General features: G+C 41.1%; 1 protein-coding gene and 1 long non-coding RNA gene across 5 annotated transcripts in view; one reads left to right on the plus strand and one right to left on the minus strand.

Moving 5' to 3' along the window:
• Nucleotides 1-2382, minus strand: part of LOC147911626 (patatin-like phospholipase domain-containing protein 4) — a 110037-nt gene extending 107655 nt beyond the window's left edge. For all 4 annotated transcript variants that reach the window (XR_015550802.1, XM_087427803.1, XM_087427804.1 and 1 more), the window contains exons 1-2: nt 2242-2382; nt 748-940 (exon numbers count right to left, since the gene is read on the minus strand). Coding sequence is in view for 3 of the 4 variants with exons in the window: in XM_087427803.1 (XP_087283929.1) it covers nt 748-927 (180 nt within the window). In the remaining variant the exon portion in view is untranslated. The remainder of the gene's footprint in view (nt 1-747; nt 941-2241) is intronic.
• A 116-nt stretch (nt 2383-2498) lies between these two features.
• Nucleotides 2499-23087, plus strand: part of LOC147911627 (uncharacterized) — a 98642-nt gene continuing 78053 nt past the window's right edge. Inside the window, exons 1-2 of the long non-coding RNA XR_015550803.1 lie at nt 2499-3824; nt 17246-17327. This is a non-coding gene — a long non-coding RNA (uncharacterized LOC147911627). The remainder of the gene's footprint in view (nt 3825-17245; nt 17328-23087) is intronic.

Genomic DNA, 23087 nt, shown 5'->3' on the forward strand with positions numbered 1-23087 from the left:
CCATCAGGCCGGCCCCGGTTTTGAAATTTTAAATGTGACTTAAATTCATTCTTGGGAATGAATGTGTTGATCATTATTGGATTATTGTTCAAAGGCACTAGAGTAATTAACGAACATAATATTTTCCATGTACAGAAGCCAGCTCTCACAGTCAGCAAACGCATGATCACTGTCTAGAAGGAGAAAACAGATTTTTAAAACATAGATTGCATTAAATAAAATACTTAATGAAGGCTTGTTTTTATTATATCTGGATAAATTACTTAGAATTCAGGGCTTCTTACCGTGAGAATGAAAAACAAATTAAATTCCAATGTCATTCTACTTAATGGAAATTATAGGCCCACATATTAATTTATATACCTGTTTGTAAACAGGAACAAGCAAAGAGTTATTGGCCACACATCAAGGCCTTGAAAATAGGCCCTGTGCTCTTGTCATGATCAGATAAGGAAGAAATATGCTTTGCTTGAAAGAAACAGAGCTGGAATCATAAGACTAAATAAAACACTCAAAAGTAAAGTAAGGCATTTTATATCTTTGTCTCCTGTCACCCAAAATAATCTTCTTTTCCAAATCCAGAGCACAGATCCTTAATGATTACATTTTAAAAGAAAAGTCTTCACCTTTTCTGTTTCCCAGGCAAAGGATTATTTCTCTGCAGTTAACTTAGTAGAGTTAACATTCATCTTTGTTGTTTGGTCTTAATTTCTTGATGAGAACACAGCCTACTTACTACTTAATTACCTCTATTTTTTCTGGAGCTGTTAGCAGGACAGAAGCAACCAAGGATCCCGCAGAGGCCCCGGCAAAGGCCTTGACATCCTTCAGGAGCTGTTTGCCATGTCTGCAAAGAGCAGATGCTGCCCCCAAGTGGTAAATGCCCAGAAACCCACACGCTGCAAATGACAGGTTGATGTGCTTCATTCTAGCTGAGAAACTGGCAGTACGAAAAACCAAAAATGCTGTAAGTTGGTACAATTCACCCACATGCTGTGGAGTCTTATGCTAATCATCATTCCACGCCTGTCTTTTAATCTAGAATTCTCTGCTCTAAGCACAGTATTTTCAATTAAAGTCTAATTAAACACCCCAATCTTTCAAGGAAACTTTTTCCCCCCTCTCTTGCCTTGACCCAATAGTTTTATTAATTAAAAAAAAAAAAGCTACATTCCATAGATACATAGATTATGCAGTCTACTGTTTAATTACTTGGCAAAAAGAAAAGATGGATAAATTCCAATTGGCAAAGCATTTGGTCTTTTTTCTCGTCCTTTTGAAACTTTTGGGGGGTAGGCTACCATTGTGGAAGGGTGAAATCATTACAGACTAGTGAATTCCACATGAAGGACACACTTGTTCCTTGAAAGTGCATCAGTACATGTCAAATAGAAGTGCTCCCCTCCACCCCACATTTCCATTGCGAGCATCTGTATTTTTTTAAAAGAAAACTCATGCCCAAAATTATTCAATAATGCTATGAGCAATTATTCAACAATGCAATATATCTCATAGCCAAGTTTCTCAAGACCAACTGAGGTCATGACTGGCAAGGGCAATTGAAGGCTTAAGGAAACTTGCTATTTGCAACAAATCTGACTATAAAGCTCTGTTTGCTGAAGCCTCAGTGGGCAGGATTTCACCACGTGGATGGATTCGTGCCCCCACAACGCTGCTCACTTGGAGAGCCTCAGGGTTTCTCCGAGGCCCCGGGACCCCGATTCCAGGACCTTCAGATTAGACATAGGCCCGGGCCTCGAATTTAGGAACCTAACACCGTTATTTGATGCACGAGGCCGGGCACTGTATGGGAGCCAGCTCAGCCACTGCAGCACAGCCCCGGTTTGGGTTTAATTTCTGCAGATCTGAGGCAGGGGCGAGGTCGGACGCTCAGCCTCCAGGTAGCCACCCTGCCCGCGCAGGCCCAGTATCCGCCCCCGGCCTGGGGGAGGCGGGGCGGGGGTCACCATCGCGCCAGCCCCGGGGAGTCCTGCCCTGACCCTCCCGCCCCCAGGGCGGCCTCGAGGGGCTGAAGCCCGCCCCCCGACCGCCCCTCGCCCGCCCCTCGCCAGCCCTGCGCTCCGCCCTACCAATACAGGCCTGCGGCACTTCCGTGTTGAACGGCCTCCTTAAGAGGAAGGCGGGCCCCAGCCGTCACTCAACGTGGCCCCACCTATCAGGGCCAGACCACGCCGTGCCCCCGCCCAGGAAGGTCCCCCGGAAGGGGTTGGGCCGGCCTACCCGCGCAGGTGTGTGACGTCAGCAAGACGACGCGGGCCTCCGCTGGGCCCCGCCTGCTCTATTTAAACCGCTGGACTCAAGATGGCGGCGCGCACTCGGCCGCTTGACCCGCGTGTCCCGAACGCGGGTAAGGGACAAGACTTTCTTCTTTCGAGTCTTGCTGTCTTCCGATACCTAGGGATGCGTTTTCGTCCCTTTGAGCCTTTTAGCACTACCTGCGGGCCGGCCCTCACTTGCTATTCCGCTGACCCTGAACGACTTTCATTTGCTGCACGCCGGAAGTGCTTGCCCCTCTTCAAGTCTGTTTTCCGGAAGTGGTTCCTCTTCTTTCCCCACCCTCAGGGCGGGTCCAGGGGCTAGGTTCGGGCCCGATGCTCCGCGGCTTATCAAGGCCCACCTCTGATCTTTTCGTTAAGCATTATTGGAAAGGCGGGGCTATAGCTTTGGGTCGCGTTCACCTCCTCACTCGGCCTTAGGCTGTGTGATCTTGGGCAGGTTGCATAACCTTTCTGAGCTTCCCTGGTGACTTACCTGCAAAATGGGATGGTAAAATCCGACTTGGTGCTGAATCGTAAAGCGCGTGTTGCATAGCGGGCCCTGAACAGACAGCCGCTGTTTCGTCTGGTCACCGCTGGCCCTGGACAGACCTGAGAAGCAGCTTTAAATGGAGTTCCCCACCCACTTCAAAGGACTCTGATGAGTCTTTCTCTCCTAAACAGTGTCTTCCCTAATAGTAATAACAGGTGTTGGAGGAACCTCAGAGTTCCTGGTGGAAGGTTCTCTGGGTTCCCATGTTGAAGGACAGATTTACTGTCTCTGAATCTACAGAAGGGGATCTGAAAAGTGCACGAGTGTCTCTGCCTTAAGCAAAGCAGGGAGAAAGGGGGAGCTTCTCAAATGGCTTTCACCTTGGGCTTTTCCTTTCCCTCCCATTTGGGCTGTCAGTCACCTGGGCTCTGGCCCACAACACTGAAAGTGGGAGTTCTGGATGTGATGACTAAGGAAGACATATTTTTCGTTCTCATAACCAGCCTTCTGAGACAGCTGATCCTGAAGATACCCTGATGCCTGAGCACAGCCCAACTCCATTACTCTATGAATTCTTTTCTACCATTAGGATTTAGTGAAGGGGAGGCGAAGTGCACGTCAAGCAAATGGAGAAGGATGAGCTCTTCATTCTTTCATCCTTCCGCTGTCCTCTGACTCCGTGGTAGGTGTGGTCTCCCCATGGCAGCATCCCCCAGGAAACTTATAAAGAAAGAACAATCCCAGGCCTCATATCAGGTCTCCTGAGGCAGAATCTACATTTTATCAGACTCCCCAGGGATCGCTATGTGTACTAAAGTTTGTGAAGCTCTAGTCTAACTCGCCATGGGGTGGTCTGGTTTAAAGTCGTGGGGTGACATCGAAAGTTTAAGGAGAGACAAGGTCCATGAGGCCAGAATCTGGGATGGTGGTGGCAGAACAACTGTTTCCTGCATTTGGACACTGCAAGCAGGTTGATTCAGAAGACGGATGAAAAATTTGTCACTGGGTAGCCTGGATGAGGACCAAGACCGTGGGATCCTTTGCTTAAAGGAAAGGTAAGATCACCCGTTGTTGACATACCTGCTGGTGAGTGAGATCTCACCAAATTTAGTCTCATGGGCAAGTGTTGAAAAAGCACCATAATTTAATTCTTAACATTTTAAGCTCTCTCCTCCTTTCTGCCTTCTACCCCATATCATATTTATGTGCAACTAATTAAAAAGTTCGGCTCCCTAAGGTGAGGAAGAATATCAGATTCATTCACATTTGTCTTTGTCATCTCAGCACTTACTTGGTGCATAGTATATGATCAATGAATATTTGTTTTGGGTGTTGGATTTAAGTAAATTATTCTTGTCATGTGAGTATGTAGTTATTTAATTGCCCTTTAAGAGCATTTTTCAGTAATTCCTTTGCGTGTTTTTGCTTCTCTGTTTTCGTTAGTAATTTAGTTTTGAACTGATTTATTTATTTAGGAATTTATTTATTTATTTAATTTAATTTAGGATTTATTTATTTATTTAGGAATTTATCAAACATTTAAGCATCCATTGTATAGCAAACGCTGAGCTGGTACAGGGCATACAAAGTTGACAAGGATTCAGTCCCTGGTCATGGGGCTTGTGGAAGCTAGTGGGCAGGGAGACACCTGATGTGTAATTACAGAGGAGTGTTCATGTGCTAGTACAAAGCCCCCCGCAGGTGCTCTGGGTGTACACCCTGAGCTAGAGGCTGGGAAACTCTTGGCTCTGGGAGGCACCTACAAGAGCACCTGGCACAAAAGGAGAATCTCCAAGCCTGGCTGCCCCTTTCCCTGTCCCCAGCTTCCTCCCACAAGGTTTTATAGTGCATCCCATCAAGACCAACGGTGCAGAAGGGATGCTTGCCACACCTGTGCCCAGAGGACAGGGGCTCCTCTCAGAATCTCTGTGTCTAATCTCGCTTGCAGTCTCCTCTCTACTTAGTGTTGTTTTGTTGTCCAATCTTGGCATCTTAACACATGTTAATTCCTCTGTGGGGTATGCCGTCATTGCCCCTGCCATACCCTCATCCTCCCTCCCGTGTGCTGACTCCTCATCCTCGTCACCTCCTCCCAGAGTCTTGCCTGCTGATTGTGAACTGTGAATATTAGACGCACACACTTTAATTTCAGGGGAATGTGGCCCACTGTTGGAGCACACCGCAGCGCCCTTTCCCCAGGGGCATCGAGGTAATAACTCCTTTTGGCCTGCCCTCTGTGCCTCGTTGAAGCATCCCCTTGTTTTGAGGCCACCATAGAATTCTGAGAATTCTTTTGCCATCATGGAGCAGAACATCCCATCTGAACCCACAGAGAAAGAGGCGGCATCCTTTGCCATGGATCACTGTCTCTAAGGACAAAGCACAAGCAGTCAACAATGAATGCCACCACATGGAGGGTGAGGGAGCCAGCCTGAATATAAAGCAGTTTAGAGGGCGTCAGGGCTGAGAGAGAGCGAACCAGGCCTAGGTGCGATGGCATTTCTGGAGCCTGCTCGTGCAGCTGTGACCATCCCTGGCTCACTCCCCCACTGCATTCACCCTTTTCTACTTGTTGTGCTTAAACTAGTTAGAGCTGAGTTTCTAAATCTTGCAAGCAAAACAGTTCTCACTAAGAAAGTGCTTTTTCTATTGCACCTGATTTCTCTCTACGGTCATGCATTAACGACGGGGACACGTTCTGAGAAATGCATTAGGCGATTTCATTGTGCGAACATCATAGAGTGAACTTACACAAACCTAGATGGTATAGCCTGCTACACACCTAGGCTCTGTGGTACTAATCTTATGGGACCACCGTGGTCCCTCGTTGACCGAAACACTGTATGTGGCGTGTGACTGTATTGGAAATCTGCTAAAAGAACCAACTACTTAAAGGAACACTTGGCAAATCCTTTCTAAATGGAAGAATATTTCTTTAAAAAAATACATGTGTTATATATGTAATATATATACATTACAAAAGACTTTGATAACATCTGAAAACAATTCAAAATAGACATCCTTAAGAAGTGTATTTATTTTTGATTGGATACATCTGAGAATACATAGTAATCTATAGGTCTTAACATGGCATAGAAACTAAATATCAAGTTATTTCTATTAAAGAGAAACCATTTTAAAATGTAACATTTATTTATAAGCTTCATTTTAATTTAACGTGTGAAAGGTACCAAATATAATGTTATGCATGGAGCTGAAACATAGAGACGGTAAAGATTTTCTGAGTCTTTCTATTATTGTATTAGAATTACTGAATTACAGTGCTTGCAATTGATATTCTATGTAAGTGTAAGCTTTCAAAATTTTCATATTAAAAAATATCTTTTATAGAAAAGGGGTTCATATCTTTGGTAGCCAGGTGGTGGTGTTGTGGGGTGGTGATGGGAGAGGGGCACCAAATGCATAATGGAGTCCTAAATATTTTAGAAAGCCCAATAAAAGAAAATCTGTGTTCTCCACCCTGTATACTTTGTTGCAAAACAACTGTGCCCTTGGCCTGGCCATTCATGGTCCACAATGTGTATAAATGGATGGAAATAGTCCTTCTTGTTATCTTTCAAATAATTTTCTTACAGTGGAGGGGATTATTGGGGAAATAATGCCAGTGTCAAATAAATGATATTGTTCAATGATAAACAGAATGTCACCTTCGGTGCCTTATCCTTCATCAAATTCACCAAAATACTCACTTTTAATTTACAATACAGGATTTAATCAATACTCATACTGTTATCTAAAGAAACACCCTATTTGCTAAAACATCCAATTATCTAATCACCTCATTGCAAAGAGACAAAATAAGGATTTCAGTCTATTTTGGTTTTGCATCGCTCCTATTTACTGGAATCTTATTATTAATAATTATGACACTTATTCACTGTCCGTTGCATGCCAGTCCTTTATACACGTTGTCTTGTGAAGCTTTTATAACAATGATGAGTGGTAGGGAGATGCATTAGATGAGAATTTAAAGTTATAATAATTTGCCCACATCCACATGGAGGCGGAGATTATCAGCCCAGGTCTCCCTAGTTCCAACCTGCACACAGACTTTCCTTCCCTACGCTAGTTCAAAAATGAATTAATGAAATAGTAAGCTCTTATTATCTGCCAAGCGTTATGCCATTCACCTGCTATGAATCTCAGAACCTTGTTATTCCTTCTGTTCTTTCCTTGGTCAGAGTTTGGAATTGGTGTTCCTATTTAGATATTTATAATTTACTAAAAAAATGGTAAAACTTCTTAATAAATGTGACGTATGAATTTACTTATTTATAGTATTTAGGGAACTTGTTCACATCTGGAAAAGAAAAAGAAGTCAGTCTAGCAATTAATTAAAGCTGTCCTTTCTCCGTTCATCAATTACAGCAGTAACTCTTTTTGATTACTCCTTTTCCTGGAAGCTATGTCATAAAGTAAGTTCTTGTAAAGAGAATGTAATTTCCATTAGGAGCAATGTTATAAAAGGAGATCACGTCATTGACCAAGGTCTTAACTCCAAGTAAATCATCTGTCTAATGATTTGTCTTCATGCATTTGCTCACTCTTTAAATAAACTTTATTTAGCATCTAATATATGAAAAGGACTGGACTAGGCATCAGAAAATTTAAAAAAATCTTAAACTGTCCATTTTTAGTTCACTATTTTTTCTTGCTGGAATGTGGCTTCACATTTTTCTCTTCTGTTAATCCCTACTTATTCTTCAAGGCCTAAAGCAACCTCTACTGCCTCAATATAGCCTTTGAGATTGCATTCATCCACCTTCTGTCAATGTTAAGTGCATCCTCCTCTTGGTTACCATGCGTGAGGCATTGCCATAGCATTTATCGCCTTTTATTTCAGTTGAGATGTAGTTGTCTCCACTTTCTGTGTTCAGGGTTCATTTGGAGCAGGAACTGTCTTGTACTTCTTGGTTTTCACCAGCATCTAGAAGGTGACTCAAGTAGAGTAAATATTTATGAGTTCGGATCTTTAGTGTGCTGGTTTCAGATATCTAACTGGCTTAAGCAAAAAGAAAATTGCTAGTTCAAGTAATTAAGATGTTTAGAGGTAGGGCTGACTGCAGGTATGGCTGGATCAGGCAGGAGGTGGGTGCTGTCAGGCTACCCTTGTGCCATTTCCTATGTATTTTTCTCTTCTTAGTTTCATTCTGCGGGCAGGAAATCCCCAGGAGGCTGCTGGCAGCCCCACATCCTCTTAGCATATCAGTAGAAAAGTTCTTTCACTGCCCACCTCCCAAACTTAGAAAAAGACTCCTTCTGGTTATGTTTTTATCACATGCATGTTCCTGGAAGAGTCAGTGTGAACAGCAAATTGTGACACAATGATGTGACCCCGTGATGGGATGAGCGTATGCCATGCAGGCATGGACAGAAATGAATGGAAGCATTGCCAAGTCCAGATGGAGTCCATTGGGCGAGCCTCCCTAGGAAGAGATCTGGCCGTCTAAATCAACATATCCACTACGTAGCCAATAAATATTTGTTGAATTAAACACAAGCAGAAATGCAGCTATAATCTCTATATAAAGCAGGAAAGTTTTATTTAGTCCTTTAGCTGTATAAAACTGCATAATACATATGCATCTGGCTAGTATTCCCCCAAACAAATAAACACAACTGTGATGTTTGGTATGTTGAAAAGTTAGTTGCAATATTAGGTATGTTGAGATGAACAGTAAATACTATTTGGCATAAACATTGTTCAGCATTGAATTCACAATAGTTTTGTTTGGCTTCTTTGCATTATATGGGCTATTTGGGATGTTGGAGATGGTACAAGATTCTCGCTCACCAAGTCAGTGTAAAGGGGTGGAAAGGTTTCCCTGTGATAAATTTCCGTGTAGGAAGCTCTGGTACTCAGAGTCACAGCAAGGATCTCATCTTACACATAGGGTCAGGGAAGTACATGCTAGTAGATGTTTGTTTTTGGCAGCAGTGGGAATAATGACAATGCCCTTCTACCAAAAACATTTTGTAGAGTAGGAAGTGATCCCAAATGTCTTTCCATCATCTGTCACTTCAAAGCATTTTGGGAAAGAGTATAGTCACAATTTAGTGAGTGTCCACTAAAGTATCTCATATTTTATTTTAAAACCATGAATAAAGACACCGTTAATGCAAACTTTTAAAAGCATTCTGTACAACATCTTCACTAAATTTCTAAGACAAAAATGACATAATATCCCAAACTGTATAGATGTGTTCCCTATTTGGAAAACTACAAATGAACAGATAAAATGGATCAGAAGTCTGAAATGGAGTCCAAGTGAAATTTTGAAAGGACCCAGGCTTACACGTAAAAGAAAGCTGTAATTTCAAGATCTCCTATTGTGGCTTGAATTCTCAGAAAACTGGCAGCAACGTCGGAGCTGTTAGAATGTGATCGTACTAAGAGGCAATATTTGTTGAACTGCATGTACTGATTCAATAATTCCTGGGGAAAAAAATTCCCAAGTTCTGATGAACTGTCCTAGATCCCTATAGGCAGGTATATTTACAATAATGAAAACTTAGAATTCATTCTCTGTGAGTGAAGGAGATGGCAAGTTCAAAATCATTCCAACTGCATCCATTGCTTGGGGAAGCCTGTCTCCAGGTGCACCCACCTACTGTTAGTTTTGTATTCTCAATTCCCGCATGGAAGCCAGCTAGCCCTATTTATGTTGTCATTTTAAGCACCAAGCTTTCTTTCCAATACTGTATTTTATTCTCTCTGTCCTCACCTTGGGGGAGCATGATCCCACTCTTAGCATGCTTTTGAAGTGCCGTCTTCAGAAAGTAAACTTTTCACAATATAGTTCTTTGAGTGGCTGCGTATTCACATTTCACTTAAAAAGCAACTATAGGGCAGGCCCTGTGGCTTGGTGGTTAAGTGCGCGCGCTGCGATGCTGGCGGCCCGGGTTCGGATCCCGGGTGCGCATCGAGGCACCACTTCTCCGTTCATCCTGAGGCCGAGTCCCACATACAGCAACTAGAAGGATGTGCAGCTACGACACACAACTATCCACTGGGGCTTTGGGGGGAAAAAATAAAATAAATAAAATCTTTAAAAAAAAAAAAAAAAAAAGCAACTATAAAGGTAGAACACACTCTAAATGTACTGTAAGTTTAACAGTCTCCAAAAGGCTCTTTTTAATTCTGAAATTTAATATTCCTATATCTTCGTGTACACATACTCCGAATTTTAGAAAATTAGCTTGACACCAAAGATGACCACATTTTTCTAGTTTCATCATAGAAAAAATTCTGATTCTGCAGGGTATAGAAGCATTCGTAAGATAACATTTAAAATGTAATTAAGCTTAATTTCACCATTCCATGAACATAGGCAAATGTTAAAGGTCATTTTCCTTCTGTTAGAAAAGAAACTAAAATATGAGTTTGCTTTGTGTTAAAAGAGAATACCTTCATAACAACGTAGACGAGCACTTCGGTTCAATGACCCCATTTTTTCTTATGCTTAACATCCACCCAAGCTGTATTTTTGTTAGAGGTTGACATGTAATTGTTGAAATCATGGGTCGTTTCCATCATTTACACATTTTTCCTGACATTTGGTTCCTACCTCATTTTTTTTTTTTTTACCTTCTATGCCAGAATGTCAAATCATTGTGATACCTTATGCAACATAAAAATTCTCTATATGTGCTTTTTATTAGCTGTATATTTTACGTTGTTAGAGGAAAGAAATGAAATCAAATTTGTGTTTATTTTTATTTAACGTACACTTGCATGATCTTTACTATTTGCCTCTTCTAACTACCTTATGAGTATCAGTGCGTTTAACCTTCCTAAGAACCCTGTGAGGTCGGTACCTCCAGCAGCACTCACATTTTAAGGATGGCTACATGAGGCTCAAGGAGGCTAAGTGACTTTCTTGAAATGGCGCAGCTGGTCATTAGCAGAGCCGGGATTCATTTCCTGACCACTTTGCTCTGCTGCTTCTCCAGGGTCAGAGTCGAAAGTAGGTGAACACTCACGGGACGTTTCATTTTCATGAAGATGTTGATAAGTGAAGTGAGAAATGGTGCTGTCCAGGTTTAACTTTCCAGGATCTTTAGAGGCTCGTCCTCCACCAAGCCATTAAACATTGAATGCCCAAGACTTACCGTTGGGATCTCTTCCCTTCTCTCTCTACGTGTACAGACTAAGGTGGCACCGTTCATGCCCAAAGCTTTGGTGCAGCCTCTAGGCCTATGGACTCCACATCAGCTGATGTCATGGCGTGAGGACTACTAATTTGGATTGGCTACCTATGGGTGGAGGGAAATCAGGATATAATTTAGGGGAAGTCCCCACCTAAGCAAGGGGAAAACCCATCCTGCCCACTAGCACAGTTGAGGAGTGGGAGAAGGATGGAGGGACATTGAGAGAGAAAACCAGCATGCTCATTCTGCCACTTCTCATGGTTGTTGGGAGGGGGCTTGTAGACACACAGAGAGAGAGAATGGCATGGCTACTTTCCCAGATATAGCTTTGGGAAGCTTGGATACTCTAGTAGAGTGGTTCTTTTTGTTTTGGTGAGGAAGATTGGCCCTGAGCTAACATCTGTTGCCAATCTTCCTCTTTTTGCTCGAGGAAGATTGTCCCTGAGCTAACATCCGTGCCAGTTTTCCTCTATTTTTTGTGTATGGGATGCCGCCACAGCATGGCTTGATGAGGTGGTGTAGGTCCACGCCCAGGATCTGAACCTGTGAACCCCAGGCCGCCAAAGCAGGGCACACAAAATTAACCAGTCTGCCACTGGGCTGGCCCCTACAGTGGTTCTTAATTCTGCTGCTTTTGATTAGTGTAGGCTGGAACTCAGCCATCGATATTATTATCAGGAAACAAACAAAAAAAACTCCCAGGTGAATCTAATGTGTTGAGAACCACCATTCTTGGAGAAGTTTTCAATTTGGCGAACATGGCACCAGAGCCAAAATGCAGGTTTGGGAGAGGTAGGTGCCTACATGGAGAGCCTATGCTAAAATAAGGCTCAGGCTGGTGATCAGGGGATCTAGAAGATTCTGCACAGCCTGACAAGCTGTCAGAGAGAGGCTGAGAGAAACAGGACCAGCCTGAGATTGGGATACAGAATCTGCAGTCCCAGTGGAATTTGAGAACCAAGGCAAGAGACCAGGACCATGGACTTTCACTAGCAAACCTGGCACTCCACAATGCCAGATGATGCCTCAGTGAATTCCAGTCCAGGAACCAAGGCAGAGCCCAGTGCAGAGCCCGTCTGCTACTTGATCAGAAGTCCCATCTCCACCTGAGCCACAAAGTCCCAGGAACAGTGCTGGATACACAATTTGCAGGGTCCAATGGAAAAGGGAAATGCAAGGACCTTTGTTCAAAAGAAAGTGCCACTAAAATCTTTGTTTTTATTTGCATGGTCTCTCTCTCTCAACTTGTCATAGTTTATTATTTTCTACTTCATGTCTTTCAAAGTAAAGAAAAATTAAAATTTTATTTATTTATTTTTTGTGAGGAGGATCAGCCCTGAGCTAACATCCGTGCTAATCCTCCTCTTTTTGCTGAGGAAGACCAGCTCTGAGCTAACGTCTATTGCCAATCCTCCTCCTTTTTTTTCCCCCAAAGCCCCAGTAGATAGTTGTATGTCATAGTTGCACATCCTTCTAGTTGCTGTATGTGGGACGCCGCCTCAGCATGGCCAGAGAAGCGGTGCGTCGGTGCACGCCTGGGATCCAAACCCGGGCCGCCAGTAGCAAAGTGTGCACACTTAACCGCTAAGCCATGGGGCTGGCCCTAAAATTTGAAATTATTGGCATGAATTTTACCATGCATGTTGACACTGCACAGTGCCCATTTTAGAGACACATATCAGACCCTTTAACTAGGATGTGGAATCCCCCAAATCACACAGTTCATAATTTATATCTCGTGAATGCATATATATTTCGTTTTTGCCAGAACAGTGAGGATGCTGTGCAAAACCAACCCAACTGTGTTGATTTCACTCCTTGATAACACACATTTCACCAACACTCTCTACTGGATGAATGTGCTAGAGCTGAAGGGAAAAGGGACTATGAGTTACTGTATCTTTTGCTTTTCTTCTGTGTCGTCACTTTCAGCTTAAGTGGTTGGCCGGTACAGGGAAGTGACATGAGGAAGAAAGGGTGTAATAGGGTTCTAGATTGGTCATTTTGTGTTTCTTACTACACCTGTGCCTTCTTTCTGCATTTGAAGAAAGTTATGGTCGGGCGAGATAACATGTCCCCTTGAGGCTGGCAGCACCCCTGCTGACTCAGTCCTCGATGTAACTTGCTTGCTTTGAGACTCGCTGATCTCCCACACATGGTGGGTCTACCCTAATTCTGCACTCATGGGGCATTGCAGACTCTATACACGAAGGGGGTGGCAAGGAAAAGCAGATATATTCATTGCGTGAATCTGCTCTGTTCATTCATATGCATACTTTACTGTCCCTTTGGACTTCACTTATAAAACACAAGTTCAAAGACAAAATTATTATGAATTTCAAGATGGCGACAGCAGAGTATTAAACCAGGTGTGGGGGCCTTCTGCGCCTGGGGCCCTGCTCAGAAATATTCTCCCGTATACCCAGATATTATCTTGGAGGAAAAGGGGAGAGAAGAAAGTTTCTGCTATGCCTGAAATGAGACTCTTGGTTATTGGGTTCTACTTATAAAATGAAAAATAAAATAACTTAAAAAAAAAAAACAAAAAAAAACCACCTCTCTTCCTGAGATTCATTGCCTTAGTTAAGAGTCCCTTGGTTGCTGAGAGAAAAAGCAAAAGTCATCGTATGTGGATAAAGAAAATGGTTAGAATGTAGAACCCAGGGAAGGATGGAAGTCTGGAGGATTGGCCTAGGAGGTGGAAAGTCTTCAGAAACTATGGTTCCACCTTGGATTTCCTGGGTCTTGTGGATTCTCATCCAGCATCTCTTATTTCCCCTCCTCTCAGGAGATCTGCTTTCTCTGCTTCTCCAGGTGCATGTGACCAAACATGTGAGCCCCTCGGTTCTGAAGCTTACATAGCCTCAGTTCAGCCAAATGGCACAAAGAATAGCATCTCTTTCCCCCAGGCCGTATTTTTGGTAGAGAGATGTCATTGGCCAGATGTGTATCAGGATCCATCCCTGGTCCAACTGATAATGAATGACGAGGGGCGGGCGCCAAGGCCTAAAAGCTCGTGGGCTGGACAAATACTCCTGAAGTTTTCTGCTGCACCTTTTGTACTTGACTCAATGTCCTGTGCATAAAGAAGAATCATAATTAATAATAATCAGGTCACAGTTCCTCAGCCCATACTGTGCCAGAGTCTTTGCTAGTCATGTTCTATTCCTCATCTCAGTCTCCACCATAAATTCTCTGAAGTAGGTAAAGAAAGTGGCCTCACACACATTAAGACACTTTCCCCAGATGACCTGGACAATAAGGGAGCAAAGGAAGGAAATCCAGCTCAGTGCTGTACCCTTAACCGTGTTATTGGGAGAAATAGACAAAGGCTGGTTTTAGTATATGCTCTGTTGAGAGCCTGTGATCATTATCCATTTTCCCATGGTTGTGTGGTGGCTGTTCTCAGAGTTGAGAAAACTGATCCTTCATTTTGTTCAGGGAACCCAATTAAATTGATAGCAGCAATTAAGCACAGTAGATTCTCAGAAATGTTTGCCCTTCGTTAATGACTGTCTGTCAGAAGAGTGGTCACACATCCTCCGAGATGATGTGTGTGATCCTACAAAAATTGATGCCAGGTGGATCTGACCTGCCTGCGCAAATAGGTTTCCTCCGTCTTTAAGATATTTGTTTTCTATAACTGTTTCCAGCGTGCCCCCTGCTGGCTGATGGGCATTGTCCATCGCAAATCGCAGAAGGATGCTGCCAGCCAGTGAGAAGCCACAATTCCCAGGGTTGAGAGAACCCAGGGGGTCTCAATTTCACGCAGCCTTAGCCCAGTTAGAAACCAGATGACCCTCTCACTGTCCAAATTTTACTTTTCCCATATCACCTCTAGAGAGAAGCAGAAAGTTTTCAAATCAGATTTTTATCATCTGCTTGAATCTACACGTGCTGCATTGAAAAGGCTGCTTTGTGTTCCTTACTTAAGTTGTGACTGAAATCTCGCTGTATAATTAAATATGTAAACATCTAAAAGAGGATAACTTAGATAATGGTGGTCATTTTTGGCTCTTTCATCTCTTTCCTCCTTCACCTTTACTCTGTAAAATGCTTATTGATTTCAAAGATAGATGAATTATATTCTGTCCTGAATAAAAGTCAAATGGTTATGGAGTAGAGGTACTTGTTTAGACTGTTTTTAATGTTTTTTTTTTTTAAATGTTCACTGAGGTACCAAATAGCCATTACTTTACTAAGTCCACTTTATGAACTCATTTTTTTTAGTGAAGAAAGCTAAATTTTAAAAATATGCATAATTTCTATATTCACTAGTATAATCATCTATTCATTAGCGCCCATAATTAGAGGTACTGCTAATGTAACCTCTAGGACATGAAAGTAGGCTTTAAAACTGTGTTTGTGTGTGGATACATGCATGCACTTAAGGGGGAATAATTATTTCACAAAAGAAGTGTAAGTTCTTTCTGTTGAAATTTAGTTTTTTAAGAAATAAAATATTCTTATATACAAAGAAACATATCATAGAAAATCTAGAAAATACAAATACAAATTTAGAAAAACAAAATATTGACTACCAATGTAAAACTAATGTGTATGATATATATAACACACATATTGGTAATTTACTTTTAGAGATTTCTATCTCAAATTTTAATTCAAAGCATTGTATAAAAAGTCATATGAGAGAATTTAACCAGATAACTTCTAATAACGGAATTGATTGTATAGTCAATGACCTAATATTGTTAAATGTACATAAGACTCCTTTTTGCGTATCTTGTGTCCAGACATCTTATCGATAACCCAGACTCGTGAGTATCATTTTAGCACATAACAGTACCCACTTGTGAGTAATTAGAGAACAAAGATTATGTTAGATATTGATGTTTTATTATTTACTAGGCTTTTTCACCACCTAAGTGATGTCTTCACACCAGTTTTAACAACCAAGCTGTTTGATTTTGTGTCTTAATAAATGTATAAATTATGATATGCCATGGGCCTTAATGCTAGAAGTATTTAATGCATGAAGAGTGAAGGGGAGAAAGACTATACTCTACCCACTCTGCGTCCTTTCTGGCTAGGCTACAAATTAAATTGACATGAGACCGAATAGCAGGAGAGAATCAAACAAAGCTTTAATAACATGTATACGTGGGAGAAACCAGGGAAACTGAGTTCCTCAACAAATGGTGGAGGTTTTCACCTTAAATAGATTTAGGTGAAGACAAAGAAGGGTGTTGGGGGTGGGGGAGTCAGCCATGGGAGACCACTAGAAAGCACAACAATCAAGAATATGCAGATTTAAGTCCTCGCCTTCCGGACTGATAAGAGTTTCTAGAGATAAGGTCATCCCCCCCTCTTTCCAGTACAGAGAGGGAGATACCTTTACAAATGGAAATTTCCCTTACAAATGTAAATGTTTGTTCTTAGCAAGGACCCTCCCAGTCTATCGATAAAATAACCAAGGTAAAAAAAAGACATATTTTGAGGTGGCCAATTTTGATCTCCCACAAGAGCAAGGATGCCTGTAAAGTAATATGGTAGTTTTTATTAACACACCAATCAGAGCTCATACTTTCAAGTATTTTATTGAACATGGTCGTGAACATGAATTGTCTCCATAATCTATGACTGTATTTCTATGAGTGTATTCATTCAGCAGTGTTGATGGCAAGTGCTCTGTTTGCTGGCATTTTCACAGGCCCTGTGATGTCATAATGCATGAGCAGGTAGGCTGCCATCTCCTGGGGGAGAAAGATGACACCAGCTGTTGTAAGACAGGAGCTTAAACCTTAACAGGAAGGTGGCACAGAGTGATATGGGATCCTACCCAACCGAGTCCCTGGGTTGACTTCTTATGTAAAAACAACATGACTTCTAAGCTGAATGCTGGCCAATGGAATTAGGGGGTCTGGGTGAAGAATTGAGTAAGCTCGTTAATTGAGACCATATCATAGTCAGGAAAAGGAGAGAGCTCTTTTGGAATTGTCTTCAAAAGTTTAGGGTATTATATTGACTAACCCATAGAGAGGCAAATGATGAACATTTGATGTAAATTGGATTCTTTTTCTCTAGGCTACAGTGAAGACTGAATACCTGCTAGTTCAGTAAAGTAGCAGAGTCATACTTACCTTTAAAAAGCCCCAGGATTTAGCAGAGGGAATGGCATGCAGTAGGTGCTCAATGAATGCTTCCTGTTAATCGACTACAAGAGGTCTGACAAAATGGTTAATGCACAACTGGAAAATTCTAGTTCTGGTTTAAAACCAGGTAAGTCTGAGTGCTGAGACTGACTTTTTTTGTGTAGCTTGCTAATTTATTCTGTTGCTTCCAGGAGCTCTTCAGTGATATGCGACTCATTTGAACAAGAGAAGCCAGTCTGCTGAGTCATATGGAACATGCCTCTAATATTCAAGGTGAGTACTTTGATAAGGACCGTAAGTATTTAGATTTTAAAATTCACATATATTTGTTTTAAGTCAAATCAGTTTGATTTAAAATGCTTTATTTTAAAATGACGATTTAAAATGATTTATCAATGCATGTGCATTGATACATTTACATACATACACGCTCTCACAGACTAGAAGTTCAATTGACCTGGCTTAGGATAAGTCAGCATTTGTTTTACCATGCAGACTGTCTAGTTCAAATCCAGGCTTTACCACTTATAGCTGTGTGACCTTGGGAAGGTTATTTAACCTCTCATTCCTCAATTCCTTAATTGATACATTATGGATAATGACTACACCTAAATTATAGAATGTGTATGAGGCTAAATGAGTTAATATATGTATGGAGCATAGAATACTGTTTGTCACATAGTAAGAACTGTTTAACTATTGTATGGTTATCCTAAACCATAACACTAGTATCATTAAAAACATGTAATTTACCAGATCAAAATAATCTATAAGATGTTTGTTAATATATACAAGAAGATAAGATTATACTTAAAATTTAAAATGTTTCTGAAGTCAAATGAGTTAAATGCAAAGAGCATAGAATACTATTTATCACATTATTATCCTTAACCCTAATAATATTAATATTAAAAACATTTAGATTACTCAAACTAATATTTTAAAATAGTTTACCATTTAGCATGAAGGTTTTGATTATTTTTAATGTTTTAAATATGTGGAAAATATGAATTACTAAAATGAGAATGAAATTATATGGTTAAAATGAAAAAGCAGTAATTTAGAATATCTTTTCTCTCTTTAGATGAAAAATATACCCTCAAGAAATCCAATTCCTTGGAACTGAATACATTTTAAAATTCTAATTCATTTTTCTTGCAATTTATAGATCTGGCATTATTAAAATATTCATATCTTTGAGCTAATGTGGCATAACAAATTTAATTTGCAAAACAAAGCTGACATGACTAGAACATGATCCATAATCACTTTTTTTCCTTAAGCCTCGTGTTGCAGGCGCTCCATTAGAAAGATAGACAAGTCGGTCTTATTTTATAACTCCACAGAACTTTACAGATAAATAAACTCATAGGAAATCATAAAATAATAGAATTTTGGAACAAAACGTTTCCTCAGAATTTATGTGTGTCATTGTTTCTCAGTTGAGTAGGGTACAACCCCACTGCCCTTGGCAAGGTTGTTTGAAATGTATGGGGGGGCTTTGGGCTGTTAGTTTTCACCAGGAAGTCTTCATGGCACCATGAAACCTGATGCCTGTGAAAGAGTGGGGGAATGGAGGAGGACTGGGTAGAAACAGCCACAGATTGCATTGCTGGTCAACGGGGAGCTCCAATGCAAAGATTGCCCTGTAAAGTAGCAATGCGTTGGGCAGAAATGTCCAGACCCTAGACTGATAACCATACTCCACCATTGGCTGGCAGCTGCCCAAGGAGAGTGTGGCCTTGATTTAAACATGACAGCAGATCCCGAGGGGCTGCGGTTGGAGGCTGCCCGCCCACTGCACTCCTTGCAGCTGACCAACAACTTCTTTCTGGAAGGCAGATCTGAGCAGCCCATCTCCAGGGCTGCTAGTCACCTAGGTTTCTAAATCAAGGTAAGCATCTACCCAGAGTCTGATTGTTTACTGTATAGACCAAGGAGTACCAGAGGTCAATGGTGGTACATTTCTGGGGTATCTGATTGCATATAGTGTCTTATTTGAAGATTATTCATGTTTCATTTTGGTTTTTTTGGGAGATGGTGTGGGAAGAGGGTAAAGATTAGCACAAAGGGTTTTATTGTAATTAAGCTTGTCTATTTGAAGGGCCATTTACTCTGCATATAGCAGGGATTATTATTATTAGTTCTAGTAGTAGGAGTAATTATGGTAGTAAAAGGAGGGGAGCGAGGAGGAGAAGCAGTAATAGTAGTAATAATTAATAATTAATAATAATGTTAATATTTGTTGGGCATCATGCTAAGGCCCGCCATGTAAAATCTCATGCAGTATTTACAACACTACAAAGCAAGTATCAGTATTGTTCTGATTTTGGAGGTAATATAGAGAGAGGTTAAATAACTTGTCCCAGCTTATCGAGCTGATAAGTGATAGAAATGGAGTTCAGACCTATGTAGTAGGAATCCCATGTACCTGCTGCTGTCTTCTACCATTTACAATCAAGACATGGGCTGGATTATTCTATATGCTCATTGTATAATGTAACTTGTAACTATAGATTTAATCTTTCATGCCTCAATTTCCTCACCTATAGAAAGTCAGTAATAATAATAACCAACCCGACTTTCTCATGGGATTAAGGTGAGAAAAAAAAAAGAGATGATGTTGAGAAAGTGTTTTGTAAACCATAAACTCTTTATAAATGTTGGTTGTTATCTTACTGGCATTAAATATTTTGTGTTCTAGATATATGCAGTTATAAAACTTTGACAATAGCGAGTGCCGTAAATTCATCTCAGGAATTGGGATCCCAGAATTGGAGAGCTGGAAAAGGCTTTGGAGATGATGCAGTTCAGTGGTTCTCAACCCAGCTGCACATTTATATCACTTGGGGAACTTTAAAAAACTTTTATGCCCCAGATTCACCCCACTTTCAGAAATCTTATTTAATTGGTCTGGAGTCGGGCCTAGGCATCTAAGTATATGTATATGGATAAGCGTATGTATTTATCCATGAAAATATGTGTATGTGTATATAGGTATATATATATATGCTTTTGTGTGTCTATGTTCTCCCAAGATGATTCTAATGTGTAGTTGGGGCAAAAATGACTGAATTGGACCAAGAAGCTTCTTTCTCAAAATTGGGGTAACCGTATGTCTACGTAGGACAGTTCCAGTTGACGCCTGTTGCCCAGTATCCATCTGGTTAGCCCACCCCCTTCCTCTCTCAGGTGTGGTGGTTTGGATGATAAATTATATCGTCTGCCAGCTGATAAGGAACTGATGCCTTGGGAGGCTATTTTCCTTCTACAAAGGAAGTGAATATAATGTCCACCCTGGGCTTTTAGGGATTACCTGAGACTCATGTTGAACACCATGGGAGTGAGGAGGATGCTTCTTGAGATTCTTTTTTTTTTTTTAAAGATTTTATTTATTTATTTTTCCCCCAAAGCCCCAGTACATAGTTGTCTGTCATAGCTGCACATCCTTCTAGTTGCTGTATGTGGGACGCGGCCTCAGCATGGCTGGAGGAGTGGTGCCTCGGTGCGCACCCGGGATCCGAACCCGGGCCGCCGGCAGCGAAGCGCACGCACTTAACCGCTAAAGCCACGGGGCCGGCCCTTGAGATTCTTAAGCTGAGAGAATTTCTTAATTTTTCTATGATGAAAAGAACTCTTTAAAATAGAAATATGCTCTGTTTCCATGTAACCCAACTAAGTTTTGCAATACTGAAGTCTCTCTTCCCACCTGATTCATTTTTGCACAGAACATTTGATCATTGTTTATAATTGCTGAAAGCATCTTCTCTTGAATGCTATCGGTTGTTATTTAGGAAATTAAATTTAGAAAACAAATCAACAGCTTTATCAACTGTCTGAATACTAGTTTTCCGAATGTCACACATGGCAATGTGGATCCCGCTGGATATGACATGCCTAATGACATTTATGAAACCTCTGACCAAAAGGAAATTTGACATTGAGCATGAGATTTGACCTTCAGTTTCTCTGACAGGTGATGATGCAGTCTTTGTGGTTGAGACTTTCTCAGCCAATGTCAAATTCGATTTGGCATTAAGGTCAGGATAACCCAGAATATACATGCCCCAGAATAATTAAGATACTCTTCAGCAAGTGGTCGGGCTTTTAAAGGATACACAAGAGGTATGTATTCAGTACACATAGAAATCCATGGATGTGGGCATATTGCTATGGTACTAGTAAGAATTTCTTCTCGTCATTGGGCAGATCGTTCCAGGATGACCCAATCAGAAGTGCAGATCTAGGAAAACAAAGACTGGCCTTCAGAGACGTTGCAATTGAACTCTGAGTGAAACCAAGGGTAGTAGCAGTTCACATCACTCAGCATTACTAACTTTACTTGGTTGTGGAATCCAGAGATTGTATGGTATCCCGAAGAGCCAATGCAGTATCCCGGAGGAAACTGGAGTATTCACAGTTTTGCTCGTATACGATCATGTGTGAAAGTCAGAGATTGATTTTGACCGGTCAGAGATTCCTTCTTTTACAAGTCTCAAAAAACCCTTCGCAAAATATGCTGACACTTTCCTTGATTTCAGAAGTCCGATGGTAACAGTGTTGATGTTGGGAACTGTGTTATGAAAGTGCAAAACGGCTCCTCAACCATCAGGGCTCTCTTGTTATTCACAAAAGAAAGGTATAACTCATATTATTAGGATTTAGAGTCCAGAAAATTCATACTCTTATATTACCTAATTTAAAAAGGAAAGGTCAACAGATTTCCCCAGACATTGTCTGTGGAAAGGAGACAATTAAAAGAGACATTTAATGCTATTCCGAATGTATTTCCTGATTCTTACAAGACCTGCTGGGTGCCCTTCCCCTGGATTCTTAGTGCCCCGTGCACATTCTTTTATCATGATTCACAGCACATTGCACTGTAAGTATGTGTTTGCAAGTCTTTGTCTAGCACTAGACTGGAGAGCAGAAACCATGTCAGACTTATATTTGCATCCCCAGCACCTAGCAAAGAAATTAACACATAGTGGATATACAAAAAACCTTGAGTTTTTAATAATTGTTTTAAATAACTGATCATAAAATGAACAGGAGCTTAAGTATCCAATCAAGAATTATGTCGTTAGAGATGACACATACTCAGTGAGCTATGATATTTAGGCTGAAACAAAAATATAAAATGAAACATCGTGGAAACTAGACATTTCCTATGAATAAGGCACTTAAACTCATTCAGTCTTTGGAGAGAATCAACTCCTTACTATACCTGCTTGGGATGGCTTAACAAAATCTGGTTTCACTCAAACTGATCAATATATTTTAATGACTCCACTGCAGATGCTGAAACAGTCATACTCATCAAAGTTCATTTTGAGTTAATCCGATCAGTGTGGAATGTCTTTCAACATGGTAATGGCCAAAGCTTCATGGATACACTTTCTGGAATAATGTGATCATGAGCTCAAACAAGGATGACCTAATGCAAAGATTTTAAGAAGTCCTAGGAAATTCTGGCTCATTATCCGGGTGACAATCACAGCATACACAAAAAATGAAAGTGGATCACTACCACCACTGTCACCTTCTTAGAATGCCTCACCAGTGACAGCCCGTTTCAAAGAGTCCATTCAGTTGTCAACTCCAAAATGTAAGAACTCTGAGCCTTCCTGAGTCTGTTAGACTTTCAACGTGTTTTTCTCACACGAAGGGATCCATTTCTGAGCCATTGTGTCACATTCGTTGTAAAGAAAAAGAGAAGTATATATAGACAGTTGGACTCCTGAACAGGAAAGTGCCTTTTGTAATATCAAGCAGTTACTGATTTCCCTGTGTGTGTTCAAAACAGTGTGAACCACCTGGCTGGGTTCAGTTGTGCCTGAACCATAAAACGCCAGATGGCCCCCAGACACCAGCCTTGCTTACTCATCAAAAGCAGCGTTGTCTCTATACCAGCATAGTGCACACATTGATGAAGTTATGCTGTTATCGGGGGACGTTTTATAACCACTCCAGCTTCTACGCCGTTACCATTCGTAATGTTTGCAGACCACTTTGGGGTTTTTTTCTCCAAGG

Source organism: Ceratotherium simum, chromosome Y, assembly GCF_057802395.1.
Source record: "Ceratotherium simum simum isolate JZ-2026a chromosome Y, ASM5780239v1, whole genome shotgun sequence".
NCBI lineage: Eukaryota > Metazoa > Chordata > Mammalia > Perissodactyla > Rhinocerotidae > Ceratotherium > Ceratotherium simum.